At 39.0% G+C, this 20,851-nt stretch overlaps 1 protein-coding gene across 4 annotated transcripts in view; it reads left to right on the forward strand.

Moving 5' to 3' along the window:
• Nucleotides 1-41: 41 nt before the first annotated feature.
• Nucleotides 42-20,851, forward strand: part of SPECC1L (sperm antigen with calponin homology and coiled-coil domains 1 like) — a 74,461-nt gene continuing 53,651 nt past the window's right edge. The window contains exons 1-4 of one of the 4 annotated variants that reach the window (XM_035898535.1): nt 42-72; nt 6,066-6,184; nt 14,820-15,009; nt 20,543-20,702. In XM_035898535.1, coding sequence (XP_035754428.1) covers nt 14,857-15,009; nt 20,543-20,702 — 313 coding nt within the window. In that variant the 5' untranslated portion in view covers nt 42-72; nt 6,066-6,184; nt 14,820-14,856. Of the gene's footprint in view, nt 73-2,139; nt 2,226-6,065; nt 6,261-14,819; nt 15,010-17,142; nt 17,254-20,542; nt 20,703-20,851 lie in introns of those variants that run through there. The other 3 variants (XM_035898534.1, XM_009643088.2, XM_035898536.1) reach the window with 3 other exon arrangements.

Below are 20,851 nucleotides of genomic sequence, written 5' to 3' on the forward strand. Positions count from 1 at the left end.
CCCTCGCCGGCCCTGCCGGTGAGGGCCGCCCCGGGGGAGGCCGGCTCTCCCGTCTGGCTGGGAGGCGGTGAGGTAACGGAGGGCTCCGCGGTTCCCGGCTAGCGGGGCAAGCTCAGGTTTGCCCGGGTTTGCATCCCACGGTGAAATCATTTGTTTCACGCTGCTGGCTTGTTTCCGCGGAGAGGGTTGGTGGCGGTGCGTGTGGGAGCTTTCTGAGGAGAAAGGTAGAGTGCCTGCACGTCTGCACCTTTGTTGCTAGGTTTTGGTGTGGTAGGGAGGACCTTTGTCTGGATTCTGGTGTCGCGCTTCTCTGGAGTGCCATTTTTCTGTATTTTTGTAGCTGAAAGTTCCAGTTTTGTGCTGCTGCCTGCTTCCTGTGCTTCACAGTGTTCCTTCTTGCAAGCCTTACATGACCTGGTAGCGTCAGGGATAGAGGAAAGCAAGTTCTTATAGCTGGGCCAAAATCAGGGAGTCACCAGTCTGTTTTAAGAGTCTTCTATACTCCATGTCCTCAGATAGAAAAAACAATGCAGTGCTCAGCAAACTGTGCGCTTCGCTCCACAACAGCATCTCACCGTCTGTGATTGCATGAAGTGTCTGTCTGTGCTAGGATCTGGAAAACAGCTCTTTTGTAGCAGAAAATTTGTCTTCTAAATGGCTCCAGTGGGTGAAAAGTATTCTGAAGAGCCATAGGTTCTGTCGAAGGACACAGTCTGTGCAAGCTCTGCTCACCCCAAAAGCAAACATAAACCTTCTGTTGCTGCTTCCTGCTTAATTAATGGTATGGACTTTGGCTGCTGAAATGTAGGCAAACCAAAGCCAGTGGCTGCTTTTAACACTGTGGATCATAATATAGTTCTGCAGTAGCTCAGAAGTACAATTTCTCCTCCCTCTTCCAGCCTAGTTGATTGTTGTTAGGTAGTAGCTAACAAAAATGAAAAGAATGGGTCATTGTAAACAGTCTGAGATTAAAATTGAGAAACTGAGACTGGAGTAGTCTCTTGTTTCTTTTAACACTGCCACTTAATTTTCAGCTAATGGAAAAATCAGATTGTAGGCTGGTAGACTATGAAATAAGAGAAAAGAAAACTTGATTTTTCAGATGTTCTTGTATGTCAGAAGACCTGTGTCTATTTTTCTTTCTTTATTGAATGCAATATGTAATTGTGGGGAACAAAACATCTCAAATATTTTTAATTTATTGTACCATTAGTGTCAAATACAGTGCCATCTAGATCAACACTGCAGTCCACATTTCCCAATTCTTTTATCTATTCAAGTCGAAGAGCCATTTGTTGACCTGAATTTTGGTGTGATCTATTAATAAAGATCTGTGTTCTCCCTTTAGTAGTATAAGGGACTGTTTCATTGAAATTTGATGATGGTGGAACTTCACAGTGGGCAAACCTCTGTGCAGGGATTTCCAGTTCTCATGGACTGTACTTTTTATTGTGTTTTGCAGCTTACCAGACCTGCAGTATTTTCCCTTTCCCTCTGTGTTCTAAGGCAGTGTGATATCTGTGGCCTTCCAGGCACGCTACCAAAGGCATCCATAGCCATACCTGGGCATCATGGTTTAGTGGTGGGATAGCAGGGTTAGGTTAAAGGTTGGACTCGATGATCTCAAAGGTCTTTTCCAACCAAAGTGATTCTGTGATTCTGTGATTATTCAAAGGTGGCAAATGCCAGGACTTCTCCAAACAGACATGGGACATGGCCACCCTTTTCTGGATGGGGGAGAGGGGAAAGCAATTTTGGCTGTATAGTCACAAATCAAGCAGTGCAGGTTTGCCTCCTGACTGGAGAACAATATCCAGCCTGTGTTAGCTACTAGGGCAAGGTGTAGCCAATGAGTTTTAGAAGTTTCTTCTAAGGGCATGTTGCAATAGTTATTTTTATGCTACAGAATAGAGGAAGTGATGTACAGGTAACATTTTAGGTATGAATAAATATATACTTGCAAGTAAGATGGCGAAGGGAAATAAGTTTGTGCCATTTTTGCTTTACTGTTAGTATGGAAGAAGAAAATATGTTCTCAGAAGGTGGAGGCATGCGATGGAAACTCCTTAAGAGATCTTTGACTTGCATACTTCCAAAGTTCTTTTTTTCCTGCCTTGATCTTGCAACGCTGGACCCTGTCTTGCCAACTAGGATCCAGTTCTAGAAGTGTATAATGCTGTTAATGTGACTGAATCACTATTGCTCCAAAGGAAAAACGGCGTAAGGTATGTTATGCTTGTACTTCCTGACTTCAAAAATCACCTCATTTGATCTTATTTTTAGTCTTTATACAGAAAAATGGAGAAAAAAATGGGTGTTAGAAGCTGAGTTGCATACTTAACCATAGCCTTAAGTGACTAGTCACAGGGAACATATTAGTTGTTCTTTTGAGCTTATTCCAACCGAAATAATCAGAGAAGCCACCATTTGGAGCACTTAACAGTTTAATGCAGCCTGCAAGTAGTCATAGAATACTATCTTTTAACATATAAATAATTCATCATTAGAGTTTTCACACACATGCATGATTTTCTTTGGGAAAGAGGACTTTACTGTAAAGGCACTGCAACTTTTGATCTTCATCTTTGTAAGTAAATGTCTCGGGATACCTTAATTTTGCAAAGAACTGACACTGTTGCAAATAAGTGGCAGAACTAGTAGCTTCCCGAGATTAATACAAGAATAAATTGTGGTTAGGTAAAAGGAGACTTTTTAAAGGGGATCAATCTGCAAGGTTTCAGTACTAAAAAAAAAAATATCATAATTTAGATCTAGCCGTTTGTTACGTACTTAAAGGGCTATATCAAACCACTTAAGCAAAATTTCAAGACAGAAAATAATTCATTTTTACTTCAAGAGTTGGTTTGACATTTATGAAAGATAAGACTTTCACGATCCTCAGTTAATTTTATTTTCCAGGACTATTTGCCAGAATGAAGCCAAGCTATTGATTGCCTGCAACTAACTAGTATATATGCAGTTTTCTACAGGAAAATAAACTGAGCATCTAACATCTAGTATTTTAAAAGCATTAAAAATAGAATAAAGGTAGTATTGCAATACTCAAGTGATGTATTTAATGACATCAGCCTGAAGGTATTGGAATTTTTCTGATGCTAAGGACATTTCCTTGACTTTGGTCATTTAGCCAGTGTAGGACGTGTGTTCTGCACAGGCACATGCAGTGAATAATGATTTCCTATGAGATACACATTTGGGGGAGTGGGTGGAAAGCTTGACCAAGGGGCTGGCATCCTTAACACTCCTTGAAACTTCATGCTCTTCTTAGTACATTTCTATATATGTTCTTAATTAAAATCACACAGTGGTTTTGGCAGATGGAGCCTTCTTGAAACTTCGGCTCCAAAATTTCATTGTTCTGTGAGGGTTGGTGCTGGGGAGGCTCCTTCAACATATTTCACTGTTCATTGCTAAGATGTTGGCAGTCTTCATATTGACAAACCTTAACTGACATGGACAAGTATATAAAAATGATCTATTAAGGCTTGACTTTCTCTGGTTAGCCATAGGATTGATTTTTTTTTTTTTTTTTTACTGAGTTGCCAAGTTGTAGAGAGCTTCAAGTTTCTTTTATTTAGCGAGCTAAATGACACTGAGATTTGGTAACGGGTATGTATTTAAAGTAGCATCTGTTGTGCAGTTAAAAATTTCTTCGCAAAAAACGGTCTTCTCTGTTTCAGTTTGCTTTTCCTTAAGAAGTAACGGGCATTGTAAGTAGTTGATGGCAAATATTTCCTTTGAGTCCCTGAAGGTCTTTTCTGGAGGAAAAGAAAAAAGAATTAAAACTGATCTTTATAGACATGATTCCTGCCACAAATCTGACTGAGTAACTCTTTTCACTTAAAGTTCTAGCTTTCCTTTAATTTTTTTCTGTGACAAAAAAAGGATCTTTCTTTCCTTGCAATGACAGAATCATGCAAGGCTACTTTTTATCTGCACTCCTTTATATCAAATGGACAATTACATGTCTCTTCTGGAAATGATTAATTTCTTAAATAGATACAGTTGCTGGAAGGTGTCACAAAATTACTCTTGACTTAAGATTTGTAAAGTGGGATACATCCTTGAATGCAGCACTATCACTGGGTTTGACTGTAACTGAGAACTTTCCATCAAGAATTAAGATGTTAAAAAAACCTTTTTGATATAATGTCCCCCCCAACTGTTGCTATTCTTCTTTCTAGCCTTATACAAAACTACAGGAGAGGGTTTCCTCAACCTGTAAGTATGGCTATCCCTATGACTTTGAAACAAAGTTTAAGGGTGGTGATGTGCCATTCTGCAAAGGTTTTGATAGTTCGCTATGCTAGAGATTACTGTGATTTACCACCAAGCTCACGCACAAGGAGGTGGTTGTCTCGAAGCCATAGAGGAAAATGGGCAGATGTATAAATTTTGTTTATGAAAGCTCACTCAGGAAAAATATTAATAACATTTTAAATGATATAGTTCCAAGTATGCACGCGAGATTTCTGTCTACTTGCATTTCAAGTTCAGAAGAAAATTTGCTATTTTAAAAATGTAAAATTGTCCAAATATGCATTATAAGAACTTCTTGGAAGTTTTCTGAAAATGTTTGGTATGTACCTCTAAAAAATAGTTTCTACCTACAGAAGAAAATTCCATTAAGTCTATAACTTATGGATGTTAACGCTGGAAGTAAAGGATACTTGGACGAAAAAAATAACTATAAAGACTTCAATACAGCCTTTTTTAGCAGAATGACTACATTTTTCTGGAGGGGATGGGAAAACTATTCTGAGGCCTTCAGCCAAACATCAAAGGCTCACCATGAAACCTGGAGGGATAGGACCTTCTCAAAGAAATACTTTAAAGGTGTTTCACAATGGAAAGTGCTAAAGTGTTAGGCACTTGGCATGCCACAGTGATATCGGCATATCAGCAGTCACATCTGGTAGGGATGCCATACTGGTCCTGGGCTTTTAGTGCTTTCCCAGGCTCCATCCCCAGGTCCAAGGGAACAGGGACTCCATAAACTGGTGCGTGATTCACCCTTTTCCAGAAGGCTTGGAATAAAAATGTGGAAGAGAAACAATATCTTATCCTTTTTCCTGGGGGAGAAAAAAAAATTAGTGGCTGCAGATGGGAGCCTCTTCACCCTGTCCCAAAGACTTTTCTCCTATATGACTCAAACGTATATCCTTGGGCTTCCACACTGGGGTAGGTAAATGTTCCACCCCTAGTGATACCAGGGTATTCAGGAAAGATTTGCATGCAGTTCTGTCTTTTCTCTGTCTGCCAAGCCTGAAGGATTTTAAATGAAGTAATGAGTGTGCTGCTAACAGGTCTTGGAGCTGAAGGAAGAGGTGGGTCAGAGCACAGAATTCAAACCAATAGATAGGCAGTCTTCAGACCCTCTACGGTGGTCTGATTGCTCTGTTTTTTCTTATGTTGATTGCTTAAAAATAGTACAGTTCATCTGTTTCCTCATCTTACCACATGGCTCCACAAAATATTGTGGCTTGGAAAGTGGTGGTGGTTGGGCAGCAATAAGAGACTGATTTAAATCAGGGCTGTTGCTGAATGTCCAGTAGGCTGAGACCGAATTAAAACAAATTTGGGGCTATACTGTCTCTGAAAGGGTGAGCCTTCCTCCTTGTTCCCAGTTCACAGTCCCGCTGCTTCCTTTGCGTAGTATCTAGCCATTATGAGTCAGATCAGCCCTGATCTGACTGAAAGACCAATTCATCACAAAACGAGCTATGATCTCTAGAATTGAAAGAAAGGAGAGGATCGAGGAAGGGGTGGGACTGCCTCTTTTGGTGACAGGGTACAATTAAATTACTTTCATGACTAGGTTAAGAAATCCCCAGCAGGCACTTCCCTCCCCCAGCGTTAGCAAGGCTGGCTTCTGGATGGGCCATTCCCTTTGTCCAGCTGAGACCAGGATGGTCCTGGGGCTGAGAATCCCAGAGCCGTAAGCACCTGGGGGCTGGGAAGGTCCTCAGGGGTGATGTATCTCTCTATATGTTTCTCCTGATCTCTATTCTTTTTTTTTTTTTTTTTTGGTGCAATGACTTCAGGAATGTTGCCAGACCAGATCGGTGGTGAAGTGGACATAGTGAGAACCCAATCATCACTCAGTTCCAGAAATCCAGGCAATAAGAAGTCCTCAAGTTAAGAATACATTAGTCAACAGCTGGTAAGAACAGATCTGTCATCATAACCATGCTGGAAACAGGATTTGGGGTTACAGAATCACACAGAATCACAGAATGGTAAGGGTTGGAAGGGACTTTGGGAGATCATCTAGTCCAACCTTCCTGCTAAAGCAGGATCTCCTAGAGCAGGTTGCACAGGGCATCGTACAGGTGGGCTTTGAATATCTCCAGAGAAGGAGACTCCACAACCCTGCTGGGCAGCCTGTTGCAGTGCTATGTCACCCTCAAAGTAAAGAAGTTTTTCCTCATATTCAACTGAAACCTCTTATGTTTCAGTTTGTACCCATTGCCCCTTGTCCTGTCACTGGGCACTGCTGTGAAGAGTCTGGCTCCGTCCTCGTGACATCCACCCTTAAGATATTTGTATGTGTTGATGAGGTCCCCTTAGCCTTCTCTTCTTCAGGATGAACAAGCCCAACTCTCTCAGCCTTTCCTCATAGGGGAGACGCTCCAGTCCCTTTATCATCCTTGTTGCTCTCCTCTGAACTCTTTCTAGGAGTTCCTCATCTTTCTTGAACAGGGGAGCCCAGAACTGGACACAGTACTCCAGGTGGGGTCTCACCAGGGCAGAGTAGGGGGGGAGGAGAACCTCCCTTGACCTGCTGGCCACACTCCTCTTAATGCACCCAAGGATACCATTGGCCTTCTTGGCAACAAGGGCACCCTGCTGGCTCATGGTCAGCTTGTCATCCACCAGGACTCCCAGGTCCCTCTCAGCAGAGCTGCTTTCCAGCAGGTCAGCCCCCAGCCTGTACTGGTGCATGGGGTTCAACCTACCCAGGTGCAGCACTCGACACTTGCCCTTGTTGAACTTCATAAGGTTTTTGGGTTTTGCATGAACTGAAGATCTGATGGAGTGTTTTGGATGAACGTGGGACCTGGTTGAAGTTACTCACTTATCTCACATGTTTTACCTGTAACATACGTGTGCTGGGAGCTGCTGGTCTAGCTCCTGAAATAGCATGTTGCACTTCCTTTCTCTGTCCCCCTTTTTCTGGTGGAAGCTAGGCTACTGACTGCCTTTCTTCTCCCTTGTGAACTTCATGCTGCAGAAGCCTTTGCTGCAGTTGTTGATAGAAGAGTTCAGCTGACAATGTTTTGAATGGACAAAAGGGAAAAGGTCGCCACTGGTCACCTACTCTAGCCAGAACTTTTGGGAACAGATGTGCTAGAGACAGAGTACATGTCAATGAAATGAGCTACATGTCAATCTACTGAGCTAGTCAGTTTGAAACAAAAGGAAGTTGTTGTGTTAGTTGTGCACCTTTTGTTGTGCTATTCTGCCAAATTCCCTGGTCTTAAAATTGTATGTTGCTGGTTTTGAAAGCACTTACCTGGCAGTCCAAGGAAGAATTCCATGTGTGCAGGAGAATCTGACTGTTGGTTAAGGAATACAGTATATATTTAAGGTTTTATGACACTAAATACACTTTTGTAACTGGAGGGTTATTGATTTTTGTAATAACACTTTAGAGCATGCTTGGAATAATGATAGATAAGAATGCTTTTAATTAATGTGGTTAACTGACCAAGTATCACTTTTTAGGCTAGCTGCTTTTATAGTTAAAGCTGGCCAGTCCTTTAGGAGATTTATTGGTTTAAATTTTTTTTTTGCCCACAAAACCAAGTTGAGAGTTGATTCTGTTTTATTGGAATATTAACCTGAGGGGTTTACAGAGAAGGTTAGAAGAGTTAGATTTGTGCTAAGTTTGTTTAGGCCTTTAAAATCTGACATAGAGGTGTAATTACTATCCGGGAAATAGGTATATATTACATCATCTGTTAGTGCACAGCTTAAAATTTGGATGCAACTGTGAAATTTACCAAAAGGAGTGAAAAATGACAAGGTAGCCAAACCGAGGTTTTAGTGTCCCTCCATGTGAATCGTACTAATATTCTACATATTATATTCCCTCTTCTGTTTCCTTTACCATGTTCGGCTGGTTGAGGTTTATCTCAGCTTGCACTTTAAGGGACATACAGGCTGCCTTCAGATATAAGGATGTTTTCATTATGTGTATTATCAACACCAGTGAAACAAAACCTGTATGATAGTAATATGGATGGTGTTCTCATCTATAGCGTGAGCAGCCCTAGTTAATGGAGGTGCTACAGGGTACTTAGCCCACTTAGAATATTTTTTAATCAGCTCTAGGATGGATATCAATAAGGTATAGAATTACCTGCTCTTTTGTTCTGGTTTCCAAAACTGTAATTCAAAAATAAAAGCTTCTGAAGGTGCAGTCAATGTAGAAGTTAGTGCTGAGACCAGGTTATGGACAGTGCTCCCCTTCCTTGTGAAACGTATTCCCCACGCTAGGAAGAATCAGTTGGATTTAGTTGATAAACGGTTGTTTTTTCTTTCCTCGGCACTGGTTTGAAATAGCAGTTGTTTAAAGTAGGAGCTTGAAAACAAAACTACATTATTTAATTTTGTTAGGAAAAGGCTTTTGGAGCACAGTTTTTAAGTTTAGGAGTTCTTCTGTAAATGTTCCTGTCACTTGTCTGGAATGTTAAGTATTGCAACGGTTACACATTGCTCACAACAGTTACAGCTCTGAAGTTTTCTCCAAAGAAGGAGTAGAGAAATTTCAGTTTATAAGAGCCAATTCTTGCCCAAAGCTCTGCTCTTTCATCCCTTCTGTTTAAAAGTGAAGTAGCAGTAGCAAATGTGGCTTGAAAACAGTGGATGGATAAAGGTAGAATTCCTATTTTTGTAATTCCACAACTTGTAATGGAAAACTGTAAAGGCCCTTTTGAATTTTTAAGATAGAAAGTAATAGGAAAGTCTTTCTTTTCTAAATAACTACCTGCAGCAGTGGTTCCAAAATTGCAGCACCCATAAATCATTGGCATCTGTGTATTTTCCTCACGGCATAAGAACGTAGCAGACACTGCCCTGACTGGAGCAGGGATCCGTCCCACCTGGTGCTTTGGGTCCCGCTGCTGTGAGCAGATGCCTCAGGAAAAACAAAACAAAACCAAACTCTTCCCTCCTGCCCTGACTACGTTCCCATCCTGCAATTATTTTTAGCTCAGAGGGGTTTCTGAGCCCTTTGTGCTCAGCTATTTAGCATCCATTAGGGAGTTTCTCTACCTTGTGCATGTCCAGTCTCTCCTTCCACTTGCGCTTCATGCAGCCACAACATTCTTTCAATCTGCATTAAAAATACAGCTCATTTTTCTTATTTTGAACCTGGCTCTAACTTAATTTGTTGGTCTTTAGTTTTAGTACAGAAAAAGATGATTAACAGCCAGTCACAGTCTGCCTTCCCAATTCCCCGTTCAAGATTTGATAGGCTTTTGTCATATTCCCTGTGAAATGTCTCATGGGAGCTATTATATACCTTTGATCTTATTTTTGCCCCTTGGAACCTTTTTCAGGTCTGTAAGAAGTCCTTTTTTCTGAGGTTGAGAGACCAGAACTGCACATACCAATTAAGTGTGGGTAGATGGGCAAAAAATTGATTTGTTGAGTGCAATATTTGTGTTTTATGGTTTGTTTTCTATTCCTTTCTTTAATAATTCTGGAATTGCTTTGCTTTTTTTGCCTTATCCCAAACACTGTACTGATAGTTTAATGAAGCTGTGAATCAAAACACTGAAGTCTTGCTGAATATTGATGAATTGAGAGCACATTTATACATGAAGCTGAGGTTTCTTTTCCCCAAGAGTTATACTGCTTTGTGTTTGCCTACATTTAATTTTATTTGCTGTTTTTATTGTCTGGTTAGTCTCATAAGGGTCTTCTGTGATTCCCCACAGTTTCCTGTTGCCCTTGGTATCTTAAATAACCCTCTAGCATCAGGAAATTTTCAAGTCACTAAACCTGATGTCTTCATCTTAAGCAGTAAAACAAATGTGCTGCTTGCTCTGGGCTTCTGGAATCCAGTGGTTAATGGATTATACTTTTGCAATTATTGAGCAAGAGACATCGTTTCAGAGTGCTTGTGCAGCTTGCAGGCTGAAAGTTTGAGCTGTGGGCATTACAGCTGTAGAGAACTGCCTCATAGTTTGTAGCTTATTTCACGTCCCAGACGTTAAGCTGTTGGTGACTATGCTGTCTTGCCTGCAGAGACTTGGGGAGGTTCTGAATCTGTGTTTTACAGGGGGTTGAAGAGGCTGTATTTCATAATCTTTTCTTCACAGTTCTGCCTTTTGGGACTGTGTAAGTGACCTAAAAATGTCATTCCCTGATTATTTGGGCAAAAGTTGTCAGCCTAAATATATCAAAACCAAAGAGCTTGTACAAATAGAGAGTGAAAGTGTACTGACTCCATTGCTCTTAGATGTCAGTATTTCTATTTTCCTCTGATTTGGGGTATTCGATGTTTCAAAAATGCTTAGTATCCTCAAATTGGAGGGATCAGTTGTTTCTATTTTTCTGGAACTCTTAAAAGATAATTCTAAGATTATTTATCATTTTCTTAATAATCCACTATTTTTTAATAGCTAAAACTGCTTAATACCTGTTGATACTTTGTATTTTCAACCAAAGGCAAAAGGCCTACTTTGCTGCTTAACCCTCTCTCAACTTACAGGCACAGGAAACTGTTTTTTGTACTCTTATAATTGAGCCTTAATTTTGTGACAGCAGTATCGGCATAATTAAACATATTAAATAATGAATGAGATTTAAATAATCACAGTGAGAAATCATACACCTCCCTTTCAGTTTTCAGGTTTCTAAAGAGTACGTAAGAGTAACCCTGAAAGCATTTCATGTTGGCTGGGTAGATGTATCATATCGGTTTACAGTATAGAGCAGAGCCATGCTATTGGGCAAAACACTTTTAAATTATTATTTATGGAGTTGTATTGCAGTTGGTATAAAATGCAGGACTGGTTTCACATGCCTCCGCCAGAGCAAGGAGAGCACGCTCCTGAACAAGATTCCCTTTTGTTTCCTGTACTATGTGTGCTGTGGAAAGAGAGTTGTCTGGGAAAGGATACAGGTTAGAGCGAATAGTTACATTTGAGTTTAGGAATGCAGTCTTTCTATCTGATATTTTGGGCTTGTTTTGGCTTTTTTCCATCCTGATTATTTTAAAATTGATACTGTAGTGCTAGCATTATTTTCCATTAACCTCTTGTGTCTGTTGATAGATGAGTATTTGTTTAGTAGTATGGTATAAGGGACCTCCAAAGGTTTCTCCTGATTGTCTCATGGAGTTACAACTCGTAATTCCACTGCTTCACTCTTTTTTTTTTTTCTTCTTTTTTTTGAGGTGGGAGGAATTGTGTATAAAGGGAAAGGAAGTATCCAGTAATTCCTACTTTCTCCCTAGGGCAAAATCTAAATGACAGTTTTATATGCAGTGTTTGCTTTTTAAAACAATAGTGAAATAATATTTTAGCTCTCATTTGATTTATTACTGTTGTGTGTTAATCTTCAGAAAGCTGCATTTGGCTAGTGAGCATTTTATTTCTTATTTTAAAATTTAGCATTGGGCAGAGACAAATGTATTGTTGGGTCCTAATACTGTGTCTTCCTAAGGAATGTAGTGTTCTTTAGAAGCCTAAAGGTATCTTTATCCATGATATCTGCCTTTTGAGAAACTGGGTGAAGTAGGGCTTTTTCCACTTACAGTTCAGCAATATTGATGTCTTCTGTTTTCAGCGTTGAAACTCCATCTTCTTTTTCTTTCCCGGAGAAGGCAGGAGGGGAGAAATTGGCACCAAGAGGTCATAAATTCACTTTAGGAGCCTGAGCAAGCAGCTGCTTTTAGAACTTTTGTGCTAATTAATGTCTTGTCCTTATTTTAAGTTGTTGGATTCATTTGTATCTTTTTCTCAGTTTTTAAACTATAATTACACAGTGTTTCAGTAAGAAAGTAACTACTAGAGCTTAGTTTCTCCACAAGAAAATCAGGAACACCAATACCTAACCCTCCCTGTCCTCTAAGGGTCTTTGAAGTTTCTACCTTTGAGTTTCAGTAAATCACAAATAGTGTTTTTCAATGCTGAATTTGTGGACATTTTAAAGTAATGCTGTGATGAAACATGAGGATTATACTTGGTTACTCTGTTTAGAGTTTCACTTATTTACATCAGTTTGCTATGCAGTTGCTGTTCTTGAAGCAAATACTGTTGCATATTTTCAGGAACACTTCTAAAATATGCATCCTTTTAAAAAATCCCTTATGGATGAGAAACACTTGACTTCACACAGTCTTCTGTCACTGATGACCTCTGTGATGTATTCGCAAGAGTATAAATGGTTTGTACTGTAAAAGCTAATGTTAGCCAGTAGTTCTTTTTGAGGTTATACATCCAGTGAGGTATGTTACTATATTACTTGCTATAATAAGCAGATCCCATACATGCAAAGATCATGTGTGCAATATGTATCTGGCATGTTGTAAGATGTGTCAGACTTGATGAATGTGTTCTGTAGACTGGATAAATGTGTATGCAAATGGCTGTTGCTGGATGTCTGCAGGCCAGCTGGAGCTACTGCTTTATCTAGATTGCCAGACAAGGTTGTCAGGCTCTGCCCAAATGTATGATAGTCATATAGTTGCCAGTACCCTAACCTTCATTATAGCACTGGTTTTCTAGCTCTGTGAGCTGTCAAAAAGCTATGGTTCTAATTTACTGGATTTCTTGCAAAAGTATAGGTTTTTTTGAGGTAACTTTTTAAATGCAGTCAGCTTCACCACAAGATGTGCACTGAAAAATTGTTTTGATTATTTCTCAGGCATGCTATGGGGAACATTTTTATGTAGTCTGTAGAACATCAAAATATCATTCAACAGTAATGTCCTCTTTGGTCTTCTCAGTTTTGGTTTTCAGTTGAGTAAGATCAAAAGCACAAGTAAGCATTCAACTCATAAACATGAAAAAGGCAAGAAAACATAAGTGTGGCAACTTGGTCCTCCCTGTAAATATTAGCATCTGCTCTGGAATCTAGTAGGCAGTTGTGCCACTTAAAATAATGTGTGTGTAGCAAATATGTTACCTTCATGGGGCTTTTCTGGTTTGGGTTTTGGTTTTCTTAGGAGTGTCTTATTTCAAATCCTCTCTCAGTTATTTAATCTTCTGTGAGGGCGTTCTGATTACTAGTAGCCGTATGGCAAGACCGGTGCATTTTTGACATTCTGATGATGAAACTGCAACAGCAAAGAAAGTTGTCTGTGTCTGTTCACGCCAGCTTTCAGAGCTAAAGGGAATCTGGAAGCTATAAACAAGTATTTTCAGTGTCTTAAAATGAAACTTCCTATTGCTTCTGTTAACAGCGCTTAGGGGTCTGAGGATGCAAAACTACTGGGGTTTTACTGACTTTTATCAAAGACTTGAAATACACTTGCATACAGCTGAGGTGCTGATGGGGAGGAAGGAGTGTGTGTTCGTGTACAGTGTTGATTTCGTTACCTGAAATAAATTAGTACTCCTGATCACTGCTTTTGTGTAGCACATCTCATGCACTCAATCATCAGGCTGCTTTTTGTGCCTTTGAAGGGCTTCACTTTTTAAGAGATGGAAAAGCTGGATGTGTTTCATGTTTCTAATCAGCCACAGGATATTGGGCCCAGATAAACCTGATCACTCACTTCCACTGAGAATCTGTAAGACTGAAAGGAGAGTGGAAATTTCCTCCTCTTAATCTTCCATCCTATGTCTTCTGACTCAGGGGAGAGGAAGAAAACAGCTGCCAACTATTCTACTCTTTCAAAAGGGAAGAAGGTCCCAATCCGGGTAGTCCATCTGGTAGTCCATGCTTCAAGTTACGGCAGTTGGCCAGTCTGCCCTCTCTTAGGTTGTCTTCCAGAATTAGCAGTTCTTGTGGTAACTGCAGCATTTGGGACTCCTGCAGCTGCTCCTGATTTGACTAAAATGAGCTTTGTTTTCTGGGGTTTTGTTTATTTGCTCATGGTTGGAATGACAGTATTGACAGTTGCCTGCTGTTTTTGAGAAAACTTGAAGGCAAGGTAAAGATGCTGAAGTGTCCTGACTGTGGACCGTGGAACGCGGTGCGCTACTTCTGGTTTCTTCTCGGAGATAATCCTCATATTCGTATGACTAGTATTAAATTTTGTAAAATCCTATGTGTTTATTAACATTTTTAATAATAAATGGTTTCAGAGAACCTGAATTTTTCAACTTTTTGAATTTTTATAAAATACTTTTTTCTCTGCAACTGCCATTCCACTCTCAGTACTTTAGTTACCAGGCTAGTGGTAATCTTTTCTCAGATCCACTGTTGTTGGTAGTCATGCTGTTGCCTGAATACTCCCACGGTATTTTCCTTCCCACAGTCAGAAATACAGAACATTGCTGCCCTAATAAGCCTTTCTTTTGCTAGCTAACAAATGAACTCGGCAACATGGGTCACTTATAAAATATCCTCAGTTCAGTACCATTTGTGGAAAGAGAACTGGAAAAAAATAATTTGGAGTGGAGCTGTAGGAAGTGCTTAGTTCTTGGTAAAAATTCCTTTTTAAAAGAAACAAAAACCATCGGTCAGTCACATGCATTCTTTTTGGCTCTAATTTGTGGTCTTACAACTATCCTGGACTTCTGGTCTTAAATAAAGTATTGTAAAAAAAAAAAAAAAACAACATTGCTTTTCATCTTTATTTTATGTTTAAAATATCTCTTTCTTTCTGCTTGTAGATTTGTTTGTAAATGCATCATAAACAGACAGCCCAGAATGAAGAAAGCAAGCAGGAGTGTTGGCTCAGTGCCCAAAGTGCCTGGAGTAAATAAAACTCAAACAACTGAAAAACCCAAACCAGAAAACGGCTCCTCAGTGTCTGCAGTAACAAAACTCCCCAAAACTGGGACATCAGCATCTCTTTTGAAGGTAATAACAAATAGAACATTCTGATTATTTATATTTTTTACAATAAAGCTTTAAAAAGAGTAGAATTTTAAGGCATGTCTTTAATGCAGTTTAGACTAGTGGTTTGTCGTATAGGTAACTGAAGGGAATTTGGGTAGTTGCACAGTGTTGGCCAGAGTAATAGGACCTTGAGTGGCATTCATGCTGTGTTTTTCATATTACAGTGTGTGATGTGATAGAAAGCAATGTACTTTGCAGAATTTGGCTATTCTGCAAAAGGAGCAGAGTGGAAGTTGCATTCTGATGAATGTTATTAGTGTCATGTTATGCTTGAATGGTGTGTCAGTGACTAATGGGATTTGATTTAGTGTTATTTGCGACTTCTGAAAAAAGAACTAATGAGGTATCTAACATGAGAAGCTTTTTGATATCAGTAATCTCCGTCAGGTCAGCGCAGCTGCATTCTTCTAGCTGTTTTGGCCTTTGGTTTGTGTGAAGTATTGCTTGAGCTGAGTTTTCACAAGTTGATTCTTGCTCCTACAACAAGTTCAAAGGTAGAGGTTTTCTCTTATATTAGCAAAACAGGGCAGTAGATTTAGGAGCGTATGGTTTTCAACAACCAGGAAAAATAAGACATACTGAGGCGTACTGGTGTGGAGTTTTCACCTGGGAGCAAAACACATCTGGGTTGAATGGATGGTATGAGCCTGCCTGGTCTGCCTCCCTCTCCTGGCATGGAAGCATGGCTCGACCCACCACCTTTTGTCTTTCTGCAGCACAGTATGCAGAGCTGCTGCACTGCTGCTGCTGCCTGGAGCAAGTGAACAGAACAAGGAAAAGGGCTGGTGTCTGCAACTGGGACCTGCAACACTGTCACCTACAGGAAGCCAGACAGGCCATTTAAATAACTGGCAAATAAAGACCTAAAATAAAAGAAGTGGCAAGGGTTGAGGTCTCTCTGTAGTAGTTATGCAGAATTACTGAAGTCAAAAGATGTGTTCCCTTTCTCTCTTCTTGCTTTTCTTTTATGGAAGAATAGTTAATACTTTTGCTGATGAACTGGTGAGCCAGGTTTCAGCTAGATTTTCTCCTGATACTCTCGCTTTCCTCTGCCACACAATGTATCTTACAGTTTTTTTAACTTTGATCTTTTGATGCTTGTTGACACTACCTATTTTGTATTTCTAGAAACCTCTCAAGGAATATGGAAATAAAAGTCCTTTGTAGTTTGCTTATCGAGTTTTTTTTATGTTATACCCCTCAGTGAGATAAAGGAGGAGGATCATCTAACACTAAAGAAATTTGACCCAGTATGCTTTCACAATTTTACTTATATTGGTAACTCTTCTGGCTATGTTTGGGTGTAGGATTAGAATTTATGACAATTGTATGTTTGAGGCACAATGAAAGTTACTAAGACTTATCTCAGCTTTATGTTACAGCTAGGCTTACTCATACAGTTGGATGTCTTTTACTTGTTAAGTTGCTGTTTTGCCAACTGTGTGGCTTAATAATAATGATGACTCTTATCTTATTGATTGTTTGATACTTATGCACCAAATTTAGTTGTTTGTATTTTTTTTGACTTAGAGATACTGGCACACCACATTTATAATTACTGGCTTGGAAGAAGTGTCAATAACAAATTGTATTATTTTTAAAATAATTTTTTTTATTGTTGATCTTGTTTGATTTGATCTTATTGATGAAGCATTTGATACATAGTTTTCCTCACAGTGGTTGTAGGATCTTCCCTTAGGCTTGATGAATTGGTGTGTGTATTACAGATTTAATTTAATATTCCTTGACAAAAAGACCCCAACCATAGCTAGCATTAAATAACTTTAATTGCAACAGCTTACTAATTTATTTAGTCCTCAAAATAAGTGTGCATGTAGATACAGAAAACTTTGGGTGGGATATTGAATGAAAAGCCACTATTAAGGACTAGAAATACACAGTTTCAGTACTATACCAATCTTAATTCAGTCAGTAATAATGCTGAGAAATTGAAAATTACTTTTTAATTATTGTATGGTTGGTTTTTTTTTTTTTTTTCTTATCCCCTTATGATAAAGCCATAGGCTCGTGTTCAGCTTTGAGTGGGGTTCTTTCACTACGCGTTGTTTCATAGATTTGTCCTTTCTTGTTGAGTTTTCAAAGTGTGTGGACAATAAGCACAGGAAGAAACTGTGAGACCCACCCTTCTGTACAGCTGAACACTTCCAGAGGTCTGTCGGTCTGTTCGCTTCAGAATGCCTTTTGGTAGGTTACTTTTTCCTAGGTTTTTGGCTCCCACTTTGCTCAGGACATTCATAATGTTCAGCAACCCCCACCACACCACACATGTTATTACAGCAGAAGGTCAACTGCCAGCCACTTCTATTTTTTAATCTGTCAAAAAATACTCTGCAAATAACAGTGTCTTCTTATTTTTAATTTTTTTTTTTTTTAACTTCTTCAGCTAAAGAGCTTGTGATCATGCTAACACAACTGTAATTAGATGGCAGCTGTACTTCATACAAATGAATTGCAAAATCCAGTGTCCCTGAAAAGCCAGGACTTGGACACCAACATTTGAATATGAAAAATTAGAATCTGTTTTCAGTATTCATGTGTTTAGGCTTTGGTATTCTGTTTGCGAAATACAGTAACTTAATTACAGATTGTTGTGAAGTTTGATGTTTTGAGCACTCAAATGCAGCAACAAGCATCAAAGAAAATCCCAGGTAGGAATAATTAGATATATATAAAAATGCATTTGAATGAGGTACAGTAAATAGGATATACATGTTGAGAAACTAAGATGAAATGAATTGTAGAGGTGATCATTCAAGTTTCATTGTACTGAAAGAAACATGGGGGGGAAATGGAATATGAATTGTAGAATTAATTATAAAGTGGTTTTTTATATAGAAAATCAAAATAGGTCTGGATGAGCATTTCTAACTATGGTATTTTCTAATTTTTCATATTTTAATGTAGGGGGTTTAATGCTAAGAGTGATTCCACTGTTTTCAGTAAATAGGAGAAGCTATTCTTCCTTCAGGAAAAAGTTGTTTAATAAATATATGACATTTCTTTTGCTTCCATTAAAAATATATGCTATAAAAATACTTTGATTTTTAAAGTCAAGAATGGTTGCTATTATGGAGCATTAAGAAAAGAGAGCTGCTGGTTTGTAATTTTTCCAAAGCTTTGCTAAATAGCTTTCTTTGCCAAGAGTATAGTGTTACAGTTTTCAGAAACTGTTTACTAATTGACTGCAGAGGAGACAGTGCCTTCCAACCTAGACTAGAAATAGTTTATGAGTAAGTCAGAAGAAGAATGGCTGTGTTAAATTCCTTTGTTCAGCAAGGGCTGGAGATGACTAATGTCAGAAAGTGTGTTATTTTATTTAGCCTTTTTTTTTTTTTTTTTTTTTTTTCCCCAAGCTGAGTCACACTTGACCTATTTGGCTTGATAACATGTAGTTGTACTATAAGTATCTAAAAGCTTAATCTAATTTCCCCACTCTTTCAACAGGGCAGAAATGCTGACAGCTAACAGTCCATTTGAACTAGCATGTGTGCCGACTGATTGACAGATTCAGTAGCAAAATAGAAATTCACTGTTCTATGCCTTTTTGTAATACCTTGGTTTAGGTGATAGTTGCATCATGAGGTTGTTTCCCTTCCCCTCTACTCCCATGCCCACAAAATTAGTTTAGATTAGATAACCTATAATCTAATCAGATTTCTTAACAGAGGGTTGTCATACAGTAGTAATATGTGCTCAGCTCTTCATCCCCCTGCACAAGCAGTGTGGGCTTTGACAATTTTGTAGCCTTCCAACACTTTTATTTTCTTGTTGCTACTTACATTGCATCTGCTGTTTTGCACGGCTGTGCGACATAGCAGATCAAGGAACTGATCTGGCTCCTGGGAAGAAGGAGCTCTTTGAAAGGGCTTCAGTTTACACAGCACAGTGTGTAAGCGCATGGAGAAGAGCAGCTAGAACAACAGAACAACAGTGGCTTTTTCATAGCAGAAAAGCCAGCTTAGATGCACATCAAACTAAAGCCTCAGAGTAATGTGTTTTCTTCCAGCCTTTTATAAACCTTTTTAGAAGTCTATACCATTTTCTACATGATTTAATAAAAACATTCATATCCTAGAGGATATTACCCTTACAAATACCTGTTTCTCTCTGTAAATTATCTGTATTTCTAACAGCTGCATGCAGAACAAGTATCCTTTTCCCAAGTTCTCCTTTGTTTTGCAGCTGCTCTTCTTTCTAAATGGCACAAATCCCATCCATGCCCTTTCTACAGTATCTTGATCAGTGTTCATAACTGCTCTGAAGTTTGAACTTGCAAAAAGAAACTAGATAGGATAGAGTGAGATACAACTTCTTTTTCATTAAGCAAGTGTACCTTCACTCTTAATGTATAGAATTGTAATGTCTGGCATATAGTTTTTAACATGAACATGTATGGGAGCTAGTTATAAACCTGCAGAATTTGAAAGTCATGATGTAAAGCAACTGGTTAAGTCCTAAGCACTACCTTTTAGCTGGGGTGCTGGTTGAGATTTCAAATGTGTTATCCAGCTGAATAATAACAGTTACTCAAAGAATGCCACTAACACAGCTGTTTACTTTTAATTTTTTTTGCCCTTATAATGGGAAGAATGTTTAGCATATTTGGGTTGTTTCTCCATTTGAAAAATTGCATTTTAAAGAGTTGTAAAGTCTGCCAATTAATGCTATAAGAACTTAGTATTTCTAGAGTTTGCTTTCTGCTGAAAGATGTATTCTTTATTTGGGAATCCAGTTCTTGCTTACTGCCTTGTCACATTCCAGGCAGCTTTTGTGGCTAACAGTAGTTTCAGGAATGATCATACAAGGTCAGACAGAAAGTCCATCAAACAAATATCCCGTCTCTGAGAGTGCTTAGTAAAAAGCATGAAAACAAGACAAGGATATATGGTGAGGGTGGCTTTTTCCCCACCTCTGAATAGTCTCCTAGTCTCTGGTGATTTGTGGCTTAGGATTTTGAGCTAGAAAGGGTATTTCATTAATGTTGGCTTGATTTTTTTATTGTTGTTTGGTTTGATATTTCTATTGTGAGCTTGCCCACCAGAAAACGCTTGATCATATTCTATTGAAGGACGTTATACTAACTTCCTAGTATTTGCTGGTTTAACTATCTAGGAATTGTCTTGATTTTTATGCTTAAGCGAACTTTCAGTCAAATTGAAGTGTGTTACACTGTTGTGTAACTGTGCTTTTAATTTTTTTTTTTTCTCTCCTTGGTTTTCAAACATTAATCATTTTTTTCTGGGAGAGAGAAGACTCAGTTTCTATGGTCAATCATAGGTAAGGAATTGAAGTTCAGTTTCAACTTACCAGCTCTGCACAGTGCAGTGCAGTTATGCTTTTCAACATTCTTGCGTAGACACATGACTAGTCAAATATGTACTTTTTAAACTCATGGAATCTTTAACAGAAGAAATGTTGGCTACACAGACTTCTCAGCCAGCTGTCTTAAAGCTGCTGCTTCCCTTTCTTTCAGACTAAGAGTAACGATGACCTCTTAGCGGGGATGGCTGGTGGTGGTGGAGTGACAATGACCAATGGTGTCAAGGCAAAGAAGAGCACTTGCGTATCAACAGCATCTTCAGCTTCAGGGACGACCATGAACAGTCTGGAAAATAAACCCAAAACTATTGCAGGTAAATGGATATATTGATCCTTAAAGATAGTAGTTGGGTGGCTTTTTATTTTCCTCTTATGTATGGAGGATCCAGGCTGGCTAATGAGGTGGTCAGTAAGACCATGGTCAAATCAAACAACTCCTGTACTCTTCTCCTGTTTTTAACAA

The sequence above is a fragment of the Egretta garzetta genome, unplaced genomic scaffold, assembly GCF_000687185.1.
Source record: "Egretta garzetta isolate BGI_Z169 unplaced genomic scaffold, ASM68718v1 scaffold447, whole genome shotgun sequence".
NCBI classification, from domain to species: domain Eukaryota; kingdom Metazoa; phylum Chordata; class Aves; order Pelecaniformes; family Ardeidae; genus Egretta; species Egretta garzetta.